This window comes from Phalacrocorax aristotelis, chromosome 1 (assembly GCF_949628215.1).
Source record: "Phalacrocorax aristotelis chromosome 1, bGulAri2.1, whole genome shotgun sequence".
NCBI classification, from domain to species: Eukaryota; Metazoa; Chordata; class Aves; order Suliformes; family Phalacrocoracidae; genus Phalacrocorax; species Phalacrocorax aristotelis.
The window spans coordinates 201,105,917-201,124,651 of NC_134276.1; the positions used below are offsets into that span (position 1 = coordinate 201,105,917).

At 35.7% G+C, this 18,735-nt stretch overlaps 1 protein-coding gene across 3 annotated transcripts in view; it reads right to left on the reverse strand.

Annotated features, from left to right (window-relative positions):
- Positions 1-567: 567 nt before the first annotated feature.
- TBC1D22A (TBC1 domain family member 22A) overlaps positions 568-18,735 on the reverse strand; it is a 187,664-nt gene continuing 169,496 nt past the window's right edge. For all 3 annotated transcript variants that reach the window (XM_075081294.1, XM_075081292.1, XM_075081293.1), the window contains one exon: positions 568-3,871. In XM_075081294.1, coding sequence (XP_074937395.1) covers positions 3,743-3,871 — 129 coding nt within the window. In that variant the 3' untranslated portion in view covers positions 568-3,742. The remainder of the gene's footprint in view (positions 3,872-18,735) is intronic.

The window sequence follows — 18,735 nt, forward strand, 5'->3', positions numbered from 1 at the left end:
TCTCACCAGACTCATCAGGATTATTGGAACTCTCCCCTAGCTTCCTTGAAATGAAGGACTTGAGGTTCCCATACATACATACATACATACATACAGGACATCTCTCCTTGCTTCTTAATCTACTTAAATCATCCTTAAGTTTCCAGATCCCGACCCTTTCACTACCTTTTACTGTTTCTCTGCACAGAGCTGCAGCTCCTCTCCTTCCTCACCCCAGACACATACAGAATTCTGTACCTCCTTTGTTTGCTCTGCCACCTGCTCCCCAGTTTAATTCTGCTGTGGTGTCAAATTATCTTCATCTGCTTTTTGCAGAAAATCCTCAGTACCCTGTATGTATATGGTATATGCAGAGAGATACCTTTGGAAGTTGTCTGTCTTATTAACTTGCAAAATCTACAAGATACAAGGGTAGAGAGTTGCAGAAACGTAACTGAGCACAGAGCTCTTCCTACTGCATTTGCTCTTATGATACAGGGTTTTGAGACTGTAAAACAAACACACCAAAAACATGCTTTGATGTAGTATGCAATATGCCTGATGAAAACAATAAAGCTTTCCACTCTATATAGTGCTTCATAAATATGCCTTTATTTCTTCATCTTTCATCAGTTTTACAGTTTTAACCAGTGCCTCAGTGTTAATACTTGTCAGAAGCACACAATGGAACTTCAGATACTTCTTTTCTGTAGTTCTGAAGTAAAAAAAAAATCATGGACTTTTCCATAAGGAACTGAGCCAAAAAATAATGAAAGTAATTTCTTATAACATATTACAGAGTTACATAAGATTTCAACTTACACGTCTATCCTACTCCATGTACTGTATTTACATAATTAACTACTTTTTTATTATTTACATTTTTCAAATACTGTAGTCATAAATCTTTTTATATCGTACATTCTTGTTTAAATTTTTATTACAGAAATTCTCTAACACGCATTTTAGACACTACAATTTCAATATTTCACAAGTTCTAGGAAATTGCTGTCTGGTTTCACTAGTGATGTGTCAAGATGTCTCCTTCATAAGAAAATACGTATTACAAAGGAATTTTATAATACTCAGAATCTTGAATTTTGGAAAAAATAAAGTATGTGGGATGTAATAATGATAGCATTATTTCCTTTGCTATGCAATATTTTGTTTGGAATGACATTTTACCTGAGATGTAGAACTGTTAAATGTAAGGTGTAGGGTTGTTTTATTTTAATAAAATGAAATATTTTATGTAAATCTTAAAGTACTGAGAATTTGAAATTTTACATAAATGTTGGCCTTCTATTTACTGAAAACTATTCCTATCTGTATAGATATATAAATGTTATTTATATATCTAGATCATATTTTCCAGAAAAGTCTATATCTACATAAATAATCATTGTTATTATGTTAGGAAACTTCCCACTATCCTTACAAAGCAATGTGCTCAAGTACAATATTCAACTTCTGACACAGACACAACAGTAAATGTGACCTGTAACGGTAATACTGTCTTCCAAGGGAAGTAAGAGGTACCTGTTGAATTTGGAAGACATGGCAGACAACTCACGTGGACCCGATGAAGGAAATTTTACATATCCAGTTCCATAAATGTTATGCAGGAGCATCTGACACAGCAGACAACTTTGGGTCAACTTCCCATGTTACATGTAACTACCTAAATAACATCTTAATAGAAAAAAAGTTAATTATAGAAAACCCTTACAACATTGTACACGTAATGCTGTGTGTCTTCTCTTGTTACAATAATATGCATTTCTATTAACAAACGATTGTAGATACTAAGTTTAAAGCAAACGATGATAAATTTCAGGTTTCTTTTATTCTGTTATTGTTAGATACTCTGTTAGGCACAATATGACATTCTTTGTAAACATAAAGATAAATTTTGATACATTAGACCACGAACTGAAGTTACAGAAAACAGTATATGGACATTTAAGAAACACAGATCCACTACACACTCTAGGCACAAATGCAGCAATCTAGGAGGCCTGACCTTGCATCCATTGCAACTGAAACCCCCAGCTGACACCAGTGGAACAGAAATGCATCCTCATCACCAAACACTCCTGCTTCTGAATTAATTCAGTTTTTTCTCTTCTACCAAAGATTTAATAAAATTTTAAAATATGGAACTCATAATCACATGGTGGTAAAAATGTATATTATTCTATTTACCCTGAAACACCTAATTATTATGAAGTCAGTGTCAAGAACTAAGGCCCCTAAAACAAGTAATGCAACTAACACACCTAGAAAGCTTTTCAAAATTTGTATCTACATCTTTTGAAGAACTTGAAAATAATCTTCCAATAAGAAGTCATAAGAGAAAACCTCTTGAAGATCTTTTATTTCCCAAACTTGAAAGAGCACTACACTTTTCACGCAACATTGTGCAACTTGAGAATTGAATTGAGGAATAAAAATTCTGAGCTTCCAGTATATTGCTTATTGCAACTCTCACCCTTAATAACCTGTATGTGTACGGTAGGCACAAATTAATGAGTTATTTACATCCAGTAGAGCAACATCAGAATTCTTATCTGAAAAGATTTCTCAAAAATAAATAGTGCACTTAAATTATGTAAGTTTTAAGAAATTATTCAGTATCCCATGATTAGATGAAGAAACATTAATTTCATCCTATAAAGTCATAGAGGATTCTTATTCTGCTAATGATACAAGAGCAATCTGAGTATGTAGTTACTGTCGTCATTATTGGGAACTATCTTCTCACTTCCTCTGAATAATCAGAAAAAAGGTATTAAATTATTTAACAAATAAGCTTTGGAACGATATATTAATTTTCCTTTTCTAACATGCTAGAAATGGAGAATAAGGCAACAACTGAGATAAAAATATATCTTGCTTTGTAAACCAAGCTTCTTAATACGTTTCTTAAAAGTGAACTTTCATGCTGAAAAATTGAAAGGCCTTGAAAGAAAGGCTTTAATTATTTTGACAAGACCAAGTCTTCTATTTCATTCATTATTTTAAAAACATTCCAAAATATATATAGAGAGATTTATTTCAGTGTTATAGATGAGTCTTCGGCTTTAGTAACTCTTCTGTAGAGCTAAAAAGCTTCTACAGCACCCTGCAAGACTGAGTAATGTTTAGAAAATGCCACCAATTTCCACTGCGACCTCCTATATTCTTATATTATTGAAGCGTTCTAACCTAATTCCATGGAAAAACAACAGATGGTGTGTGAATATCAGTGTATTCTGAGTTATAACCAGACCTCAAAACACAGGCTTTGCTGTCTCATGTGGCCTTTATGACTATGTAATTTTTTTTTTTCCCCACTGAAAGTAAATAACTTTTATTGACCAAAACTGGCTGATAAAGTCACGGCAGGTGACACTGAAATAATGACAAAATCATTCTGTAAGTAGTTTTAAGTCTTAGGTACATACAGAATTGCTCGACATAGATCAGACAGACTGCAATGCTCCTAATTAGTGAAGAAGGGAAGAAGAAGAAAATTATGTGATAGACTTCTGAACTAATTTTTCATGCTGAGCAAAAAAGTTCACTTTTAAGTTCATTCAATGCTTGATAACCTGCTTTGTCCATTTCTTTGGTATTCTGTTCTCATTCGGCAAATTCTAACAGAATTTTAATGGTCATCTTAATTCAAATGAAAGAGCAATGAGCTGAGAGCACAACCAGAACAACAGATGCCATAGTACTGCAGAACACGTTGGTGTTAATGATTTCTGGCTCTTTATATTCATTTCTTGTAATGATTGGGGGCATCCGCAAATGCAAACTTCAGTCTGTAGGCCTCTGCTAGGAGTACACTGATTTCTTCATTTTCCCAGTGTACTGTGGGCAAATTTTGTAAAAATATCAGCAATTCCTAGATGGATAGAAAAACAAAACAAAACATTTTTTCAAATACCAGTGTAACAGCAATGTATTACTTATACAATGATTATTTACAAGCACTTACTCATGGTAGCACCTCAGTATTCCAGACAAACCTGAGATCCCATTAGGTTTAGTGACTTTCCTATAACTTTTACAGAAATACTTGTTATTCAGTATTTCCATTCAGAAACCAGCTATTAATTGTAGCTGAACTATGGTTATTTTCTAGCGTTCAGAAAAATAAAATAACTCACTTGCTCTGTATATACTATGAGTGAAAGAACGCATTACTACCCAAATGAGAGATGGGTAAATTCTATGTACTTACACTTGTCCTTGTACGATTACACCACTATTGGTGCCCCCGATCATGGATGCAGACCTCTCGCAGTACGCAGACAATCAAGAACTCACCCGCAATGTATCAGAACCATTCCATTAGTCTTCTGAGTGGTAAACAGTGTTAGCATATCAATTTTATTGCTGGTAATTGAGATACAATGCTCATGGGCATTGGAGTCACTAGAAACTTCTAGAAATTTAATTCTGAGCTCTGTAAGTCCAAAATGGTTTAACACAGGACCCAGTCTTCTTTTAGATTTGCCGTATTTCCTACATTATTTTAGCACCTGGGTACATCTTGCACACTTGCCAATTCCAACCAAGCTCTAGAAGTTTTCACATACCGGTTTGCATATAGTTCTTTAAAAATTCCACATGTATCTTCCACAATGAAGATCTTCAACCTACTTTCAGTTTGTAACACCTGTTGCCCAGATCATTTCAATGTCACTATACTGGGTATGAACAATAGGAATATCTATAACTTCCTCTTTAAGGAGCAATAAAATATTAATTTAATTTTTAATACCTTAAATGTTTTTATAACCTCTTTATCAGTTGGGTAAGAGGCAGACAGCTACAGACAAAGCAAAGTTGCTGATTACATTGCAGAAGTGCTAAAATTTTCTTCCCTACTCTTCTCACATGCAAATGTGAAGAATATCTGACTTCTGGTGATGCTGCTTTCTAGGTATGCCTTGTATATACTACAGCAAACAACAGTTCAATTTCTTCCAATGTTAATTACATAGCAATATAGATAAGATTCATTAATAAAAGTAATTTCAAATTATAATTTGAATTTAATTTGAAAAGGTCCTAAAATGTGGATTCCTGCTTTTGTAGGGTATATGTTTTATTGTAGCAACACGGGATCAGCAAATACGCCCAATCTCCTCTTGGTCAAAACCCCAGGATTGTAGCATAGATGCTGAACTGTGAGGCACAGGATCAAATCCCACTGACTACACCCTGAAGGATCCTTCAGAAGAGTTACCTGAAAAATGTTTGCTTCCTATTCCATCACTGAATGGTCAGAAGGGCATTATATCTATCTGTTTTGTTGCCTATCCGAAGTATTGTGCTCCAGGGCATGGAGTTATACACTTGGATATAGTCTCAAAATTATGGTTGATTGTTAAGTTTGGGACTTCTGACAAAAATTTCCCAGTCACTTCAGATGTTTTCCCCTTCCCTGATATCTGGGGAGAAGTCTTTGGCAGTGATGCAACGATAAGTTACTTTTCTATTTATACACGGAAAAAAAAAAAAATTGTTATTTCAGTCAGTTGGAGTCAACTCCCACCTCAATGCTTAGCCCTGGTTTCTCACTCTCTTCTGGCTTCTTGTCCCAAAATATTTTCTTACAGGTCAGTTTTTCCTCTTTCTTGTATCAGGTTTAGGCAAGATTCATTTCAAGCAGCCTAAGCCCAGGAATAGAGGTTATAAGGAGCTCACTGGGACAGTGCCTGTATGTTCAGTTCTGATAACAGCACCAAAATCCACCAAGACCCACAGCAGCACAAAACTTCAAATCCTCATCTGTACACTGAAACTTGCCAGCTGTGAGAGCAGGACTCTTTGGAAGATCATCTACTACAAATTCTCTCCTGAATTCATGTAAATGACAACTTTGTAACGCTCGCAATTTGACCAAACTTGGCAAGTTATTTTTTTTTTTAAATAAAAGGCAACTCAAAAGCCCACAAATCCTCAAACCTGATGCAAAAGCCTCCCTAGGCCAATTATTAAATTCAAGTTTCAAACTTTCCAAACAAAGACCACCTCGACATACCCTGTTTCATGCTTTTAATTGCTTTGACAAAAACATTCCTTAAAATTTAAGTTGTGTCAAAGCAGCAAAAGGGAAGTTTTTGGATGAGTTACATCACAACAAACTGAATGTGGAATTTTATGATGGGGGTTATAAGGCAACCTCAGGAATAAGTGCAGTTGTTAAGCCTCCTTGTACCTTCCAGGTGCTCTATTTTTGCAGAAAAAAATGCAGAAAATTCATGCACATCTGTATATGTGCATATATTTGTGAGCATGTGCATATGTATATTTTACATGAATATGTTTGTTAAGATTTATTCTAAAGAGCAGAAATAAGAAAGCAGGAATGCAATTAAAACCACAACCATCACCCTGCTATAAATCAGAATCCTGCAATATCATGTATAAGTACACAGTGAATATCATCTTCTTCATAAGGGTCTTATTTTCCTTGTCCCCCCCTTCTCCCACCTCTGCACCTTCTTTCATGGAAGATGGCCACAGGAGCCCTGAGCAAGCGTTCTGTGACTTCAGGAAACAGCAAGGAACAGAAATGAACATTAAATGATTTTGTGTGTGTGAGAGAGAATTATTTTGGCTTATTCTATTTCACGGTCTTGCTATACTGGTTCTTGTAACATGAAACAAGAAAGGATAGAAGTTGAGCAGTACTATATTTTTAATTATAAATAATAAGTAGTAATACAACAGAGCTATCGTGGGAGTGTCTCTATTACACTTGAGAGAGCACATTTTTAATAAAGTGTTAAACAACTGCTGAAATCCCACTTTTTTAAATTTCTATCTACTTATTTGACAGTTATGCTAATAACTGTAATTAATAAATTAGCAGTGCAGAGTAGGAAGGTTGTGTGGAGGGATGATAAATGCCTACCTACATGAAAGGTTTTTTCCTTTTACAAAAGTAACTTGCAACCAGCTGTAAGACACAGCAGTTAAGTCAGTGAGTTTTGTAAAATTAGCTCTTTTACTGTTTGCAGTGCCAAGACTTTGCTGGGTCAGACTTCTGGTGCAAACTGGTACAAATGATTCATATTGCTTGAGCAACATTTTGGTTTGGTTTTCCTTTGGGCTACTGTTCAACCAATCCTCCAGCCACTGGAGAACTGTAAGCCTTCTAGCAGACCTCAGCACTTGTACTTTGTCCAACATTACAACATTACCTGTTGCAACCAACACCTGCCTGTACAAAGGTCCTGTTCAGCTATTCAAGAGCTAGTGAATGGAAGCTAAAGTGTTTCAGCATGAGGTTAGAATGCAGGAGTCTACATTAGTCACAAATTTGGTCCACTACACTGATAGTTTCTGTGGCAACTGTACATGTTTTTCAAACTAGAAAATGTTGCTACATGCTTGTGAAACACAGATAATTCTTCTAGATGAATGAAATCTGCTTTTACATTAAGTTTTGACAGTAAGGTGGTCATACTTGATATGCATATCAGAAAATGATTACAAAAATATAGCTTATTTTCTTAAAACCTTCTACGTAGCAGTCACTTTTACAAACACCTGACTGTTCAATGATTAAAAAAGGAAGTAAAATCTTATTACTTGTTACACTTACCTCTCCAGAGCACTGAAGGTACATTATCTTACAGAACAAAACACGTTTTCTAAAACAAGTCTACAGTTTCAGAGTTTTGTTTGGAAGTGATCGAGAAGGAACCAGACAAAACACACAGTTCTTCTCCCAGGAGACACAGCACAACAGCAGGAGAAATCAGGTGCTCCAGGCTTAAGGCTGGAAAACTCAAACTATTTAACCTTACGCTCTCCGTTGAACATGCAAAGACTGTATCTTCAATATTAATGAAATTTAACGTGCAGCTGAAATCTGAAATACAACTACTGGTGCAGAACTAGTTTACTACTTCTATGATTCATTGCAAACTTATTAATAATTTTCATCAGAATTGAATATATACATAAAAGACAGAACAATCCATTGACCATCCAAGTCCATTTCTGTTTGAGTGGGCATTTTGCCACTGTTACCAAGGGTAAAGACTCATTTCTTAACTACTCATCAAAGTCTAAGTCTGATACAGACTAGTGAACATGTGTTACAAATCCAAGTGAAGTAACTAGCCAATGACACACTACTTCAGTGATTTTCTAAAGACAAGGCTTAGCTTCCTGTGATCTATTAAAGAGCTTCAAAATTGGCTCAGAAATAAATCTTACATCTTGTTAAAAACAAAGTAAAACTTGGCAAAAACCCTACTAAAGAAATTTTATTTTCTTTAACTGCTAAAGAAAATCATGCTGCATTTATTGCTGTCTGAATATGGAGCATTCTTTGAAAACACTCACCCCCCACATCCCCCCAGAAAACCCAACCCAACCCAAAACCAAAAGAAACAAAAAAATCCTAGTCTTTGAATTTGAAGATACGTACAAACATATGCTAGTTAATATTTACAAGACCACCTGAGAAGTTTATCTAAAACAGCTCTAATATTTACACTTACAAAAGAGCAGATGACCACAAGAATAGTGATTTGAGAGTATTCATTTGTTTTGAATCATTATTCTTATTTTTTCTCCAACAGACAAAGCAGGAACCACTAGAATCCCTGTGTAAATAAGGCATCCACGTCAACTGATTAAACAATTTTTCATATCCACAGTCAGAATTAAAACATAAGACCCTCTGAAATATGATGAATCATAAACTTGAATTAATATTTACCATTAAAAATATATCACTGTTGATAAACTGCTTGGTACATTTCAGAAAATTGCATCTGAAAAGCAGTATTTCTAAAATATTCTTGCAAGAATTTTCTATTTAATTTAAATTATATTGTGAAGCCACCTCAGTGAGAAATCAGGGCAGCCAGTAGTCGTCAGCAGAGCTGGGGTTTCTGAAAGCCTAGTCCATTGTTTGTTTATATTCTGTCTGTGTCTACAACAAATACACTCAAATTTACACTCTCTGCATTTGGGAAATAGAGTATCCCAGTTCTATTGGGCTCTTACTGCACTGAATAGCCATATTCATCTCTTGAACAAGGGCCCAGCCTCGTGGCCTAGCCTGCCAGCACCACCTCAGTTTGGTCTATACATGGCGTTAGCCCTCTCCCGTCACGTGGTGGAAAAGCATTTCCAGCCTCCCTCTTTCTTTGCCATTCAGGCAGTGGCAGGTTTCCTCCTGACTGGGGACGAGTCACAGGTACCTGAGGTATGTACAACCAGCAGTTCATTCCTCATCTATTGAATAACTTTGTTAAATTAAAATAAACACCAAACCCAAACCAAAACAAAAACAGAATACTAACAAACAGCCTCCCTCCCCCCCCCCCCCGAAACACAACAGCTCCCCCAGCCCCAAATTAATCCCTGTTTACTTTCATCTCTGTTTAAAACACAAGAAAAATAAGTATTTTCAAAGTGGTAAAAACCTTAACATTGTAGGGAATGAAACGGCAGTGATACCTTTCTTGCCTCAGCCTTGACTGACCAAGTCTGCTCTGAGAAATCACAGGAGTCTGTGTGCACGATCGACAGCTGGGGGAAAGAGGCACTACCCATAGCAGAGGAGAATGAAGGTACTACTAAGATTTGCTCCTCCCTCCCACCAAGTACAAGAAAAAGTGAAGAGACTTTAGCACAGGGCTACTAACATGGTTAGGGGGCTGCAGCAGACGTTATACCAGCTGGGAGAAGAGAATGCTAAGGTAGGATCCAAGAGCAGTTTTCCACTACATTTCCACATTACGGTGAGGGTTATAAGTAAGAAAGAGGGGCCAAGAGGCAACAGTAACAAGCTGAAGCTAAACTGTCATAAGAAAAAAGCCCTTCCCAATGAGGGCGCTTGAGCAGCTTGCCAGGGAGACTGTGGAATGCGTCCACTGGGATTTTCACAACTCGCCTGGACAAGGCCCTGAGCAAGCTGCTCTAGCTCAGATGCTAGCCTGGCTATCAGCAGTGGACTGCACTGTGGACCTCCCCCTGCCACTGAAATTTTCCAGTATTTTATTCTTTTAATGGATATGGGCTTAATTAGAAAAGAAAGCCAAAAGCACATTAAAAAAAAACCCTGCTAAACATATTTACTTATTTGGTCCATTTCAGGAAACAATAAAGATATGTTTCCTAACAATGAGAAGGCTGTATATTTTCATTTGGAATGAAAGGATATAGAGGGCTGGTGTAGCAGTGTTGCTGGGTCGTACTATGAATAAATTAAAAACCTATATACCAAACTGATTTCTTAGTATGGCAAAAGATATAAGCACAAAGTATGTAATATTATTTGTAAGAGTTTTCTGGTTTATGTTGATGTATTTAAAACACAATTCTGAAATAATTCTTCAGCACATTTGAAATTCAACATTTTCAAAACAAAAAACCTCTTTTATACAATTTCACTCATTGTATTTCCACTACTTTAAGTGCATTTGGATTTACGTGATAACCTGCATGTACGTTTTTGTGAGATTTGCTAAAATATGCTAACACTTTACATATCATGGTCAACTATGCTACGATATATAAAGTAAATTTAAACACTTAAGAGCAGCTGTATAGAATGTACTTTTAAAGTGGAAGTACTTTCAAAATATCATTTTCCTTCGACAAATAAACACATACTCAAGAACTATCCTAATCCCCATGTAATCAAGACAAGACAGGGGTTAACTTGCTGCAAGTGCTGTGGTACAGAAGTACCTTTAGAAGTATGAAAAGTAGGAGTATGAGGTCTATGTCTTAAACACCATGGTAATAAGATCCGGGAGTAATACTGCCTGTTAAGCAATGGCTGCTGTCAGATATAAAATTATTCTTGAGGGGAAAAAAAAAAAATCTTATAACGAAAGAGCTGATACATATATCTAAAAGAAAACACCAGACTACAAGGCAGATATCTCAAATAGAAGATGATTTCCAAAGCCCATGTTCCTTAGTTTCCTCTAAAATCAAAATGTTACAAGTTCCTTGTAAACTAGATCAAAGCTGAATACTAATAAAACTTCACAAAACACATTTTTAATACTTATTACAAAGTCATCAGTCTCTCTTCACTGAGACTGTAACCCAATGAAATCTCAGCCCATTAAATCAATCTTAAAAAATAACCCCAAAACCCAGAAGGAAAAGAAAACACGTTTTATCATGTTTTGAAATCTAGTTCATTAGCAAATCCCCTTATAGTGTGAGGTCTACTATAACCCCTTTAATCCATAGAGTTTTAGCATAAGATTTGGCAATCATACTGGTTATTTGGTAATGGCTATCTATAGCTATTGTGTTATTTATTGTCACCCTCACTCTGACTCTATATGTGGCTCTTGAAGGAAGGAACATCAAAGCCAACTACAGAACAAATAACATGTTGATAGTTAATAAAACATAAAAATATTTTTCTAATGAGTAGAGCACAAAGGTATCTTCTATGATAATCAAAGCGACTTACTTTGAAAACTCCAGACTTTTTTGTCTGTGTGAATTATTGACAACGTTCAACTGCAGGGTGTTTTTTAACAGATGAAACTTAACAGAACATAAAAACCAGTAATAGAATAGCATTTTTATTTCTAGCTAATATAAGAATGGCAATAACTAAAGTTAAAATCAAACTTGAACATACCGAGGAAATGAATAGAGTTAGTTTTTAATGTCAAAACTGAGAACTGGTCTATTAATTTAACAAATAAAGGCAGTCCTAAAATACAGTATTTTTCTACGGGAGTTGTTAATCCTTCCTGCTGCTAACTGCAATGTAATTATGGTCTGAGTACTTCAGGTCTACCACAGCTCTATTTTGTAGTGATAGGCAGAACCTGCAATCTTACTATATTTTATGATCACGAACTTTTCAATATTATATTTTAGGACTGTATATAACTAAATGAAAGGTAAATTAACATTATATAAAATCTTTCATTATTTAATTGTTAACAGCTATATTTTGAACAAGAGCGTATCTGTTACACATTACATACACATAAAACGCTGCCAAATTTACACTGGCGATTTGATTAAATGCCTTCTTTATAAGAGTTATTTGCACTTTCAAATGTTGTGCTTGAAATTTTAGAACATAGCACTTACTTTTAAAGAACTAATGAAGTGCAATAGTACTAAAATTTATTTAGAGGAATTATTGAGACAAGCTAAGGAGGAAACCAATTACTGCCAGAAAAAAAATGCCCATTTATCTTTTCAGATAATATAAACCAGAAATAAACCATATGCATACATTCAAAGAATTCTAAATGTTTTTATGATTTTATGAGAAATTGTATAATGTGGTGCAGGGGCTAGCCAGAACTGGATAATGATTTGACTTTTTTTTTCCAACCAGATGTAACCACTATACAAGCAAAAGAAATACTTAGTATAGGAATGATTTAATTCCTATTTCCTTCACAGCATTCTTTTTAACTTGCTCATATTTGGGATTGTCGAGTGTGAAGGAAAGGGTGGCGTGGATGGCTAGTACCAAGCAGGCATCCTCTCCGTGGACTCGGTCCCTCCCCTGCATTGCACAGCGAAGCAGACAGACAGATGTGCCAGAGCTACTGCCTGGCTGAGGCCCTGTAATAGCTGCAGTGGCCAGGCTGGTAATGTGATGTACAATGCTAAACTCTAATCCTCTTCCCAGGTACTTAGGACGAAGGACACCCGCTGCTTTGGGACTCAGCCAAACTCAGTCCAAATCCTTCCCCTTCAGCCTGCTATCGAAGTATTAACAAGTGCACTGGGTGCTAACATGAAAGCACAGGTCCAGCACACACTGCAGAGCCCAGCTGACCCTGTTCAGATGCCTTAGGGCTATTTTCCCCTCTCTCTGCTGCTTGCCTTTGATACGTAATGCAGCAAATAAGTAGGGCTCTAGCTCTGAGACAAGTTTTGCTTTTCTTTCTCGAGTACTGTTTTTCCTCTTTCAATGCACTCACCAATATTCCCTACGCTGCTGCCACTTATTTCTCCAGCTGTCCTAACCTACTACATGGAGTTGCAAATAACGGGCTGTATTTCTGGAGTGCTGTGCATCTTATTAATTACCTGTGTTTCAGAGTCAGAGAAAACATTTCTTTCCTATTGGGCACAGCTGGAATTAGGAAAACTAAGATTTTGAAACCTAATACTAAAGAGATAGTAGGAATAGGTCATCTACTGCAGCCTAAGAAATATTTGCTGCAGATGCAGGTTAAGAGGCATAAACGGACCTGGGTCTTTCAGTGGTACAGCGCTGACCTCCTCCACCGCTTCCTGAGCGTGGAAAGCTGCATGCCATAGTGCGCACACAGCGTAGGCAGCGATGGCTGAGAGAGCACAAAGCAGCCCTGTTTGGATACTGGATGCAATAATGCCCTCCTTGTTCTTATCATTTCAAAGATTATGAGTGAACCTAAACTTTGATAAGCAGAAGATGGGGAAACACTGGTTCATCTATGCTAAGTGGTAGCACCATTTAAGCCTGCCCTAGACACAGTCTGAAGGATTTAGGAGATATATATTCTTGGCAAGTCATAAATCAGCGTCACTCAAAAACTCCGACCTTGAGTGTGAAAGTTCACATCCTGTCCCATGACAGCTTAGAGGAAAAAAAGCAAACAAAAACCCCAAATATATGCTGAAATAATGAACATTCAATTTCTTAAATTCAATGCTAAAGTTATTTTTTATTACACATTTCTTTATTGCACATTACCTAAACTATGCATCTAGAATTTCTTGAAAGTGTTATTAAATCTTTCCAAAGAATTGACTATTAAACAATCGTTCCTACTTATCCTAATTTTGACCTTTCTTTCATATACCATGACATCTTAACCAACAGACCACATAACTCAGAACAGTATGAAACTAACTACAGGAAAGGTTACTCAGAGTTCTAACTAGGCTTGTTGCATCTTAGAATGCATACTTTTAAAAAAATCTGAATAGATTAAAGGTTAATTTCTCCTCCTATCAGCTTATAGTCAGCAACTCAAGTGCATAGTGATTTTCAACAAGTATATCTTTTTTAGTCTTTTATTCAAATATACATTTTTTTCTTCTTCACTTCAACTGAACAATCTCCCATTAATCTTCTGAAAACATACAGAAGTATGCTATTCTTATAATTAATTTCACATTCCTAATAAGAACTTCATAGAAACACACCTTAATATTCTGAAGATGAACGCTTATGAAAAGTTGATGGTCTTATCATTTCCCTTTCATCTTTTTCTTTTCATGGCTACTGAAAAAGATTCCTGGACTCAGCATGTTAAAACCACTAAAACAGCAATTAAAGTCCTGTTTCATCCAGTATGGATCTCTCACGCAAGTCATTAGCAACCTTAATTGCTAATCATAAAATATGTGGTTCTAAAGAACTATGTCAGAGAAGCTGTGCTCACCTAGCTGAAGAGAAGATTCACATCTTCATTTACACAGGTATGAAAATACATAAATTAATATGGCCAAAAAGTTCATTAAAAGACTACATCTTAGCTAATATAGTAGGCAGCCTTATGTCCTTGTTCTCAAATGAAAACAAAAACCAAAACCACAAGTAAATCCCATCCCTAAATATAAAACAGGAAACAAAGTTCCGTTAGATCTTTTCTTAACAAAACCTACCATCTACATGTTATTATCTACAAGTTTGTAAGACGAGGTTAAGGACATAGACTTAAAAACAAAGCAAGCACTGCCACAGAACCTAAAAGATGTTCAACTCCATAAAGAAACACCTTACTTTTGTAATACCTTTTTGTTCTGAACTGTCTCAAAAAGCTTCCAAAATTACTTGCGTGTGAAACAGAAGAAATTAAGGTACCGATACAGAATATTCAAGAGACAAGAAAGAAGAGGAAGTCATCTTACTTGAACAGTGATGTAAATTCATACTTAGATCAGCCGAACAAAAACAGTCTTGGCTTCTTCCTTACTTTTAAACTAGAGGAGACAGAACTTCCATTTTAAAAATCTCATATGAAAGGTGAATATCCCAGGAAACATCCAGGAAGATTTCTGAGTACTCCAATTGCTACGGCACAGAGCAGAATGGTCCTGATTATACTTTCTGCCATATTGTTTTATGAAATATTGCTATATGGCTGGTATTTGGAGCTACATGAAGTTTGTATGCATGAAAATATAAATCATAGCAAACAAATGAAAAAAAAAAGGCCAAGTATATAACTTGTCACTAGCTCCATGCAAAAAGCAACAAATAAAGGAAAAGTACAAATATCTAGAGTACAATAAGTCATCAAGATCAGAAGTTATTCTGTTAACAAAAAAAAAAACAAAACAAAACAAAACAAAAAAAAAAACCAAAACAAACCAAACCCCACACCAACAAGCAAACCCCATCCAAACACAGGACCTGCTGTACCAGTCAAGACTGTAGCAATTATGGCAGCATTTCATTTTTGAAATGAATTGCCAATGAGCAACTTGCTACATTCTATCATTTTTTTCTGTAGTCAAGCCAGATCAAAATATTTGTACAGCAGATTCCAACAGAAAATTTACTGTTCTGCCCTTCCATAAAGTCCATATGCTCCTTGCTCTTCTTGGTTTGGTTTTCTTGACCATAATTTGGCACAGCATTTTAAGTGGAACAGTTTGCACAGCTCCAAATTCACACATATTCCCCTCTCTACAATGACTTTTAAATTTTAATGCTGTAATATGAATAGATAAAAGCTCAGCAAAAAAAAAGAAGAAAGAAAATCATAAAATACCAATTTAATATAATGAACCACAGGGATAAGAGTGTATCAAAATTTTATGTAATTCAGACTTAAAGTAATTAGTATGTTTTGACAAAAAGGTATTTCACACTGTAAATTATTCTGAGTAAAATCTCATTTTAAGAGAAAACATATATTAAAGATTGCTGATGCAAAATTGCCTGTATATATAAGTAGTACTGTCTGAGATATACAATTTTTACATCCAATAAATATGTCATAATGAGGTGGCTACTTAAACTAGCATATTTTTAGAACAAAAAAAACACCCTAAACGTAATTCAAATGGAACATTGTCAGTATGCTAGCGATATAGAACTGGAAGAGGCCACTTCCATTATGTTGTTCAATCACCCACACCACATGAAGCCATATATAGGTGTTTTGTTCTGAATAATAAATAAGAGTTCCACACTTGCCGTGTCAAAAGCCATGAAACATCTGTGCACCTCCGGCAGACTTAAGGACATTAATACAGAGAACCAATGTCTCGGCAGTGAAAAAGAAAAACCAAACCACCTTCATGAAGAAATCACAGTTAAAGGAAAGGACAGATGAAGAACCTGTCCAAAGTCCTCTGTCTCTACCTTGGCACGGAATCTGGTAACTGAAAATTTCCAAATGAACTGGAGAAGCCTCACAAAATCAATAACAACTAATCAAAAAATCCCTTCTACTCTGAGGATAACACGAATGTTCACATCAAGAAATCATTTAAGCTTCCTTGGTGAGCAGAGCATGCAGGCACAAGAGCTCAAGACAGGGATCATCCAGGCTGCACAGGTTCTCTCAATGGACAAAACCAACAATATCCCTCTGAAATCTGTCCATTCCTTGATGCCTTAAGAAAAAAAAAATATATGAAAATGCATTTCCTTTGTACCCCTTAAAAGAAATGATGCATCGGTTGGAGAGAAGTTCCAAAAGTCCTTCCAGAGACAATCAGACTGAAGCATTAATTCAAAGTAACACAATATAATTCAATTGTACATTAAAAGCTAAAGAATAAAACACTCTAAAACAGTATAAATACTATGCAAGAAACATGATTAGCAACTGTGCTCAAGAAATCTTTCAACCTCTGTTTGGGGACAAAAAGAAACCCAAACCAGGATTAATCTTACTGTATTACACAATATCATAAATTTATCAAGCTTTGTCAAAAAATATATACTGCTCTTTACCTCCTAATATTTTATGTAGAAGGTATTTCACTTTATCGAATGGCTTATAAATCGAAGTGGAATAATTTATATCCTTTTGATCTTTCACCAAAATTACATTATGACCTACCCATTTACGTAGTGATCCAAATGCATTCCTGAAGAGAATCATACTCCCTCTCAAGCTTTTTTTACAAGGTTAAATAAGCCACATTCTTTTAATAGTCTCTGTTAGGGCAAGTTCTTAATTTCTCAGTGTACCTTTGCTGCTGTTATACATAATTCTGAACAAATTACATAAAACCAAACACATAATTCTCATGTAAATCAGAGATATGCAATTTTTTCAAAAGCATACAGACAAAGAATTTATTACTGGGATCATGGAAAAATACTAATTCTAAATGGAATATATTAAAGCCCTAAGGTACCTACAAACATCCTAAGGCCCTAGGATTCTAATACAATTAAAATACTAATAAATTTTATTTATACACTATTTACATGCCTTTCTTACATATCACTACAATCATAAAAAATAGAAATCTACAACTTTGGCTTTGGCCAACCATAATTTGAGATCAAATTTCTATACAAGATGATAAATGCCTCAACATTCATGGAAAATATGGGTTTGCAAACCAACAGCTGAATGCAGGACTCATTCTGTGCTTATCTACAAAGGAACAGCCTCCAGATACAGACATGAGAAGAACTGAATGTCTTCCCAGTAGAGCAGGTGATGATGGGCTAGGTTAATATTTTCTGACTGAAAGATGAGCTGATTTTTAAGATTTCCAAGATTAAAGTCCTAAAAGTGCTTCGGCCATGAGTACCTCTCCTTGGTAATTCTAGTGCATTCATGTAAGGAAATAATCAAGTTTACACTCTAAAACTTCCCAAAAACCTGCACACTGAAAGCAGAGCCCCCCATCACAGTATCAATACCCAGAAGAGTGGTTTGGCAGTGGAGCAATCTGGCAATTGCGAAGCAGCTCCAGACCAATCATCAAAGACCAAGCAAGTCAAAAGCCTTCATTTTCCATTATGTAACAACAAATCTTAGTAAAATCATGGAAAATCAATATGGACATGTGACAGATATTACAGATATTACATAAACTAAATATTAATAATAGTTTGCAGTATTTCTCCCAGGTGTAGGGTTCTCACGTCCATGTGGTTTTGTAAAATTCAAATTACATTAAGAAAAAGTTTGTGGCCTTCACAGATTCAGCAAAAAGCCTTGAAAAATCTGCCTGAAATTATTATCTAAAGACTCAAAACCAAATAAACCAAATAAACCAAATAGGTTTTAAAGAAAACATAATACCCAAATTGATTTTCTTTAGAGAACTGGGCTTTTGACAAAACTATTTCCTTTATAAAACCGTACCTTGTGAATAAAATGCCATTTTGTTTAAATAAATGAATGTGACCAAAAGGTGCTTAAGGGTTTGGCCAAAACTGTAATAACATTTCTAATGGAAAAATACTTCAGTGGTGCATAATGCAGTATAATACAAGTGTCTGATGGGCTGGTTTGCCCACAGTGACTACATCTCTCGTCTGTTCCTTAGCAGGCAGATGAGGAGGAATTCCTGAATTTATCACAATAACCTCCAAGAGAGGAAACTATAGCACAGCTTGGATGATGTGGCCTTTTCTCACAGAAGAGAATAAAGACACCAGCTACGTGAAATATAACTTTCAGAGGTGTATTACTAGTGGCAATTTTGGTTCGCTTTAATAGGCTTGCCCGTGAGCTGGCAATTCAAAGGCAGCTCTGTGCTATGCTCTGTCATCTTTTCTCGGGGGTGGTAATCTTTAAGAAAGGACATGGTAGA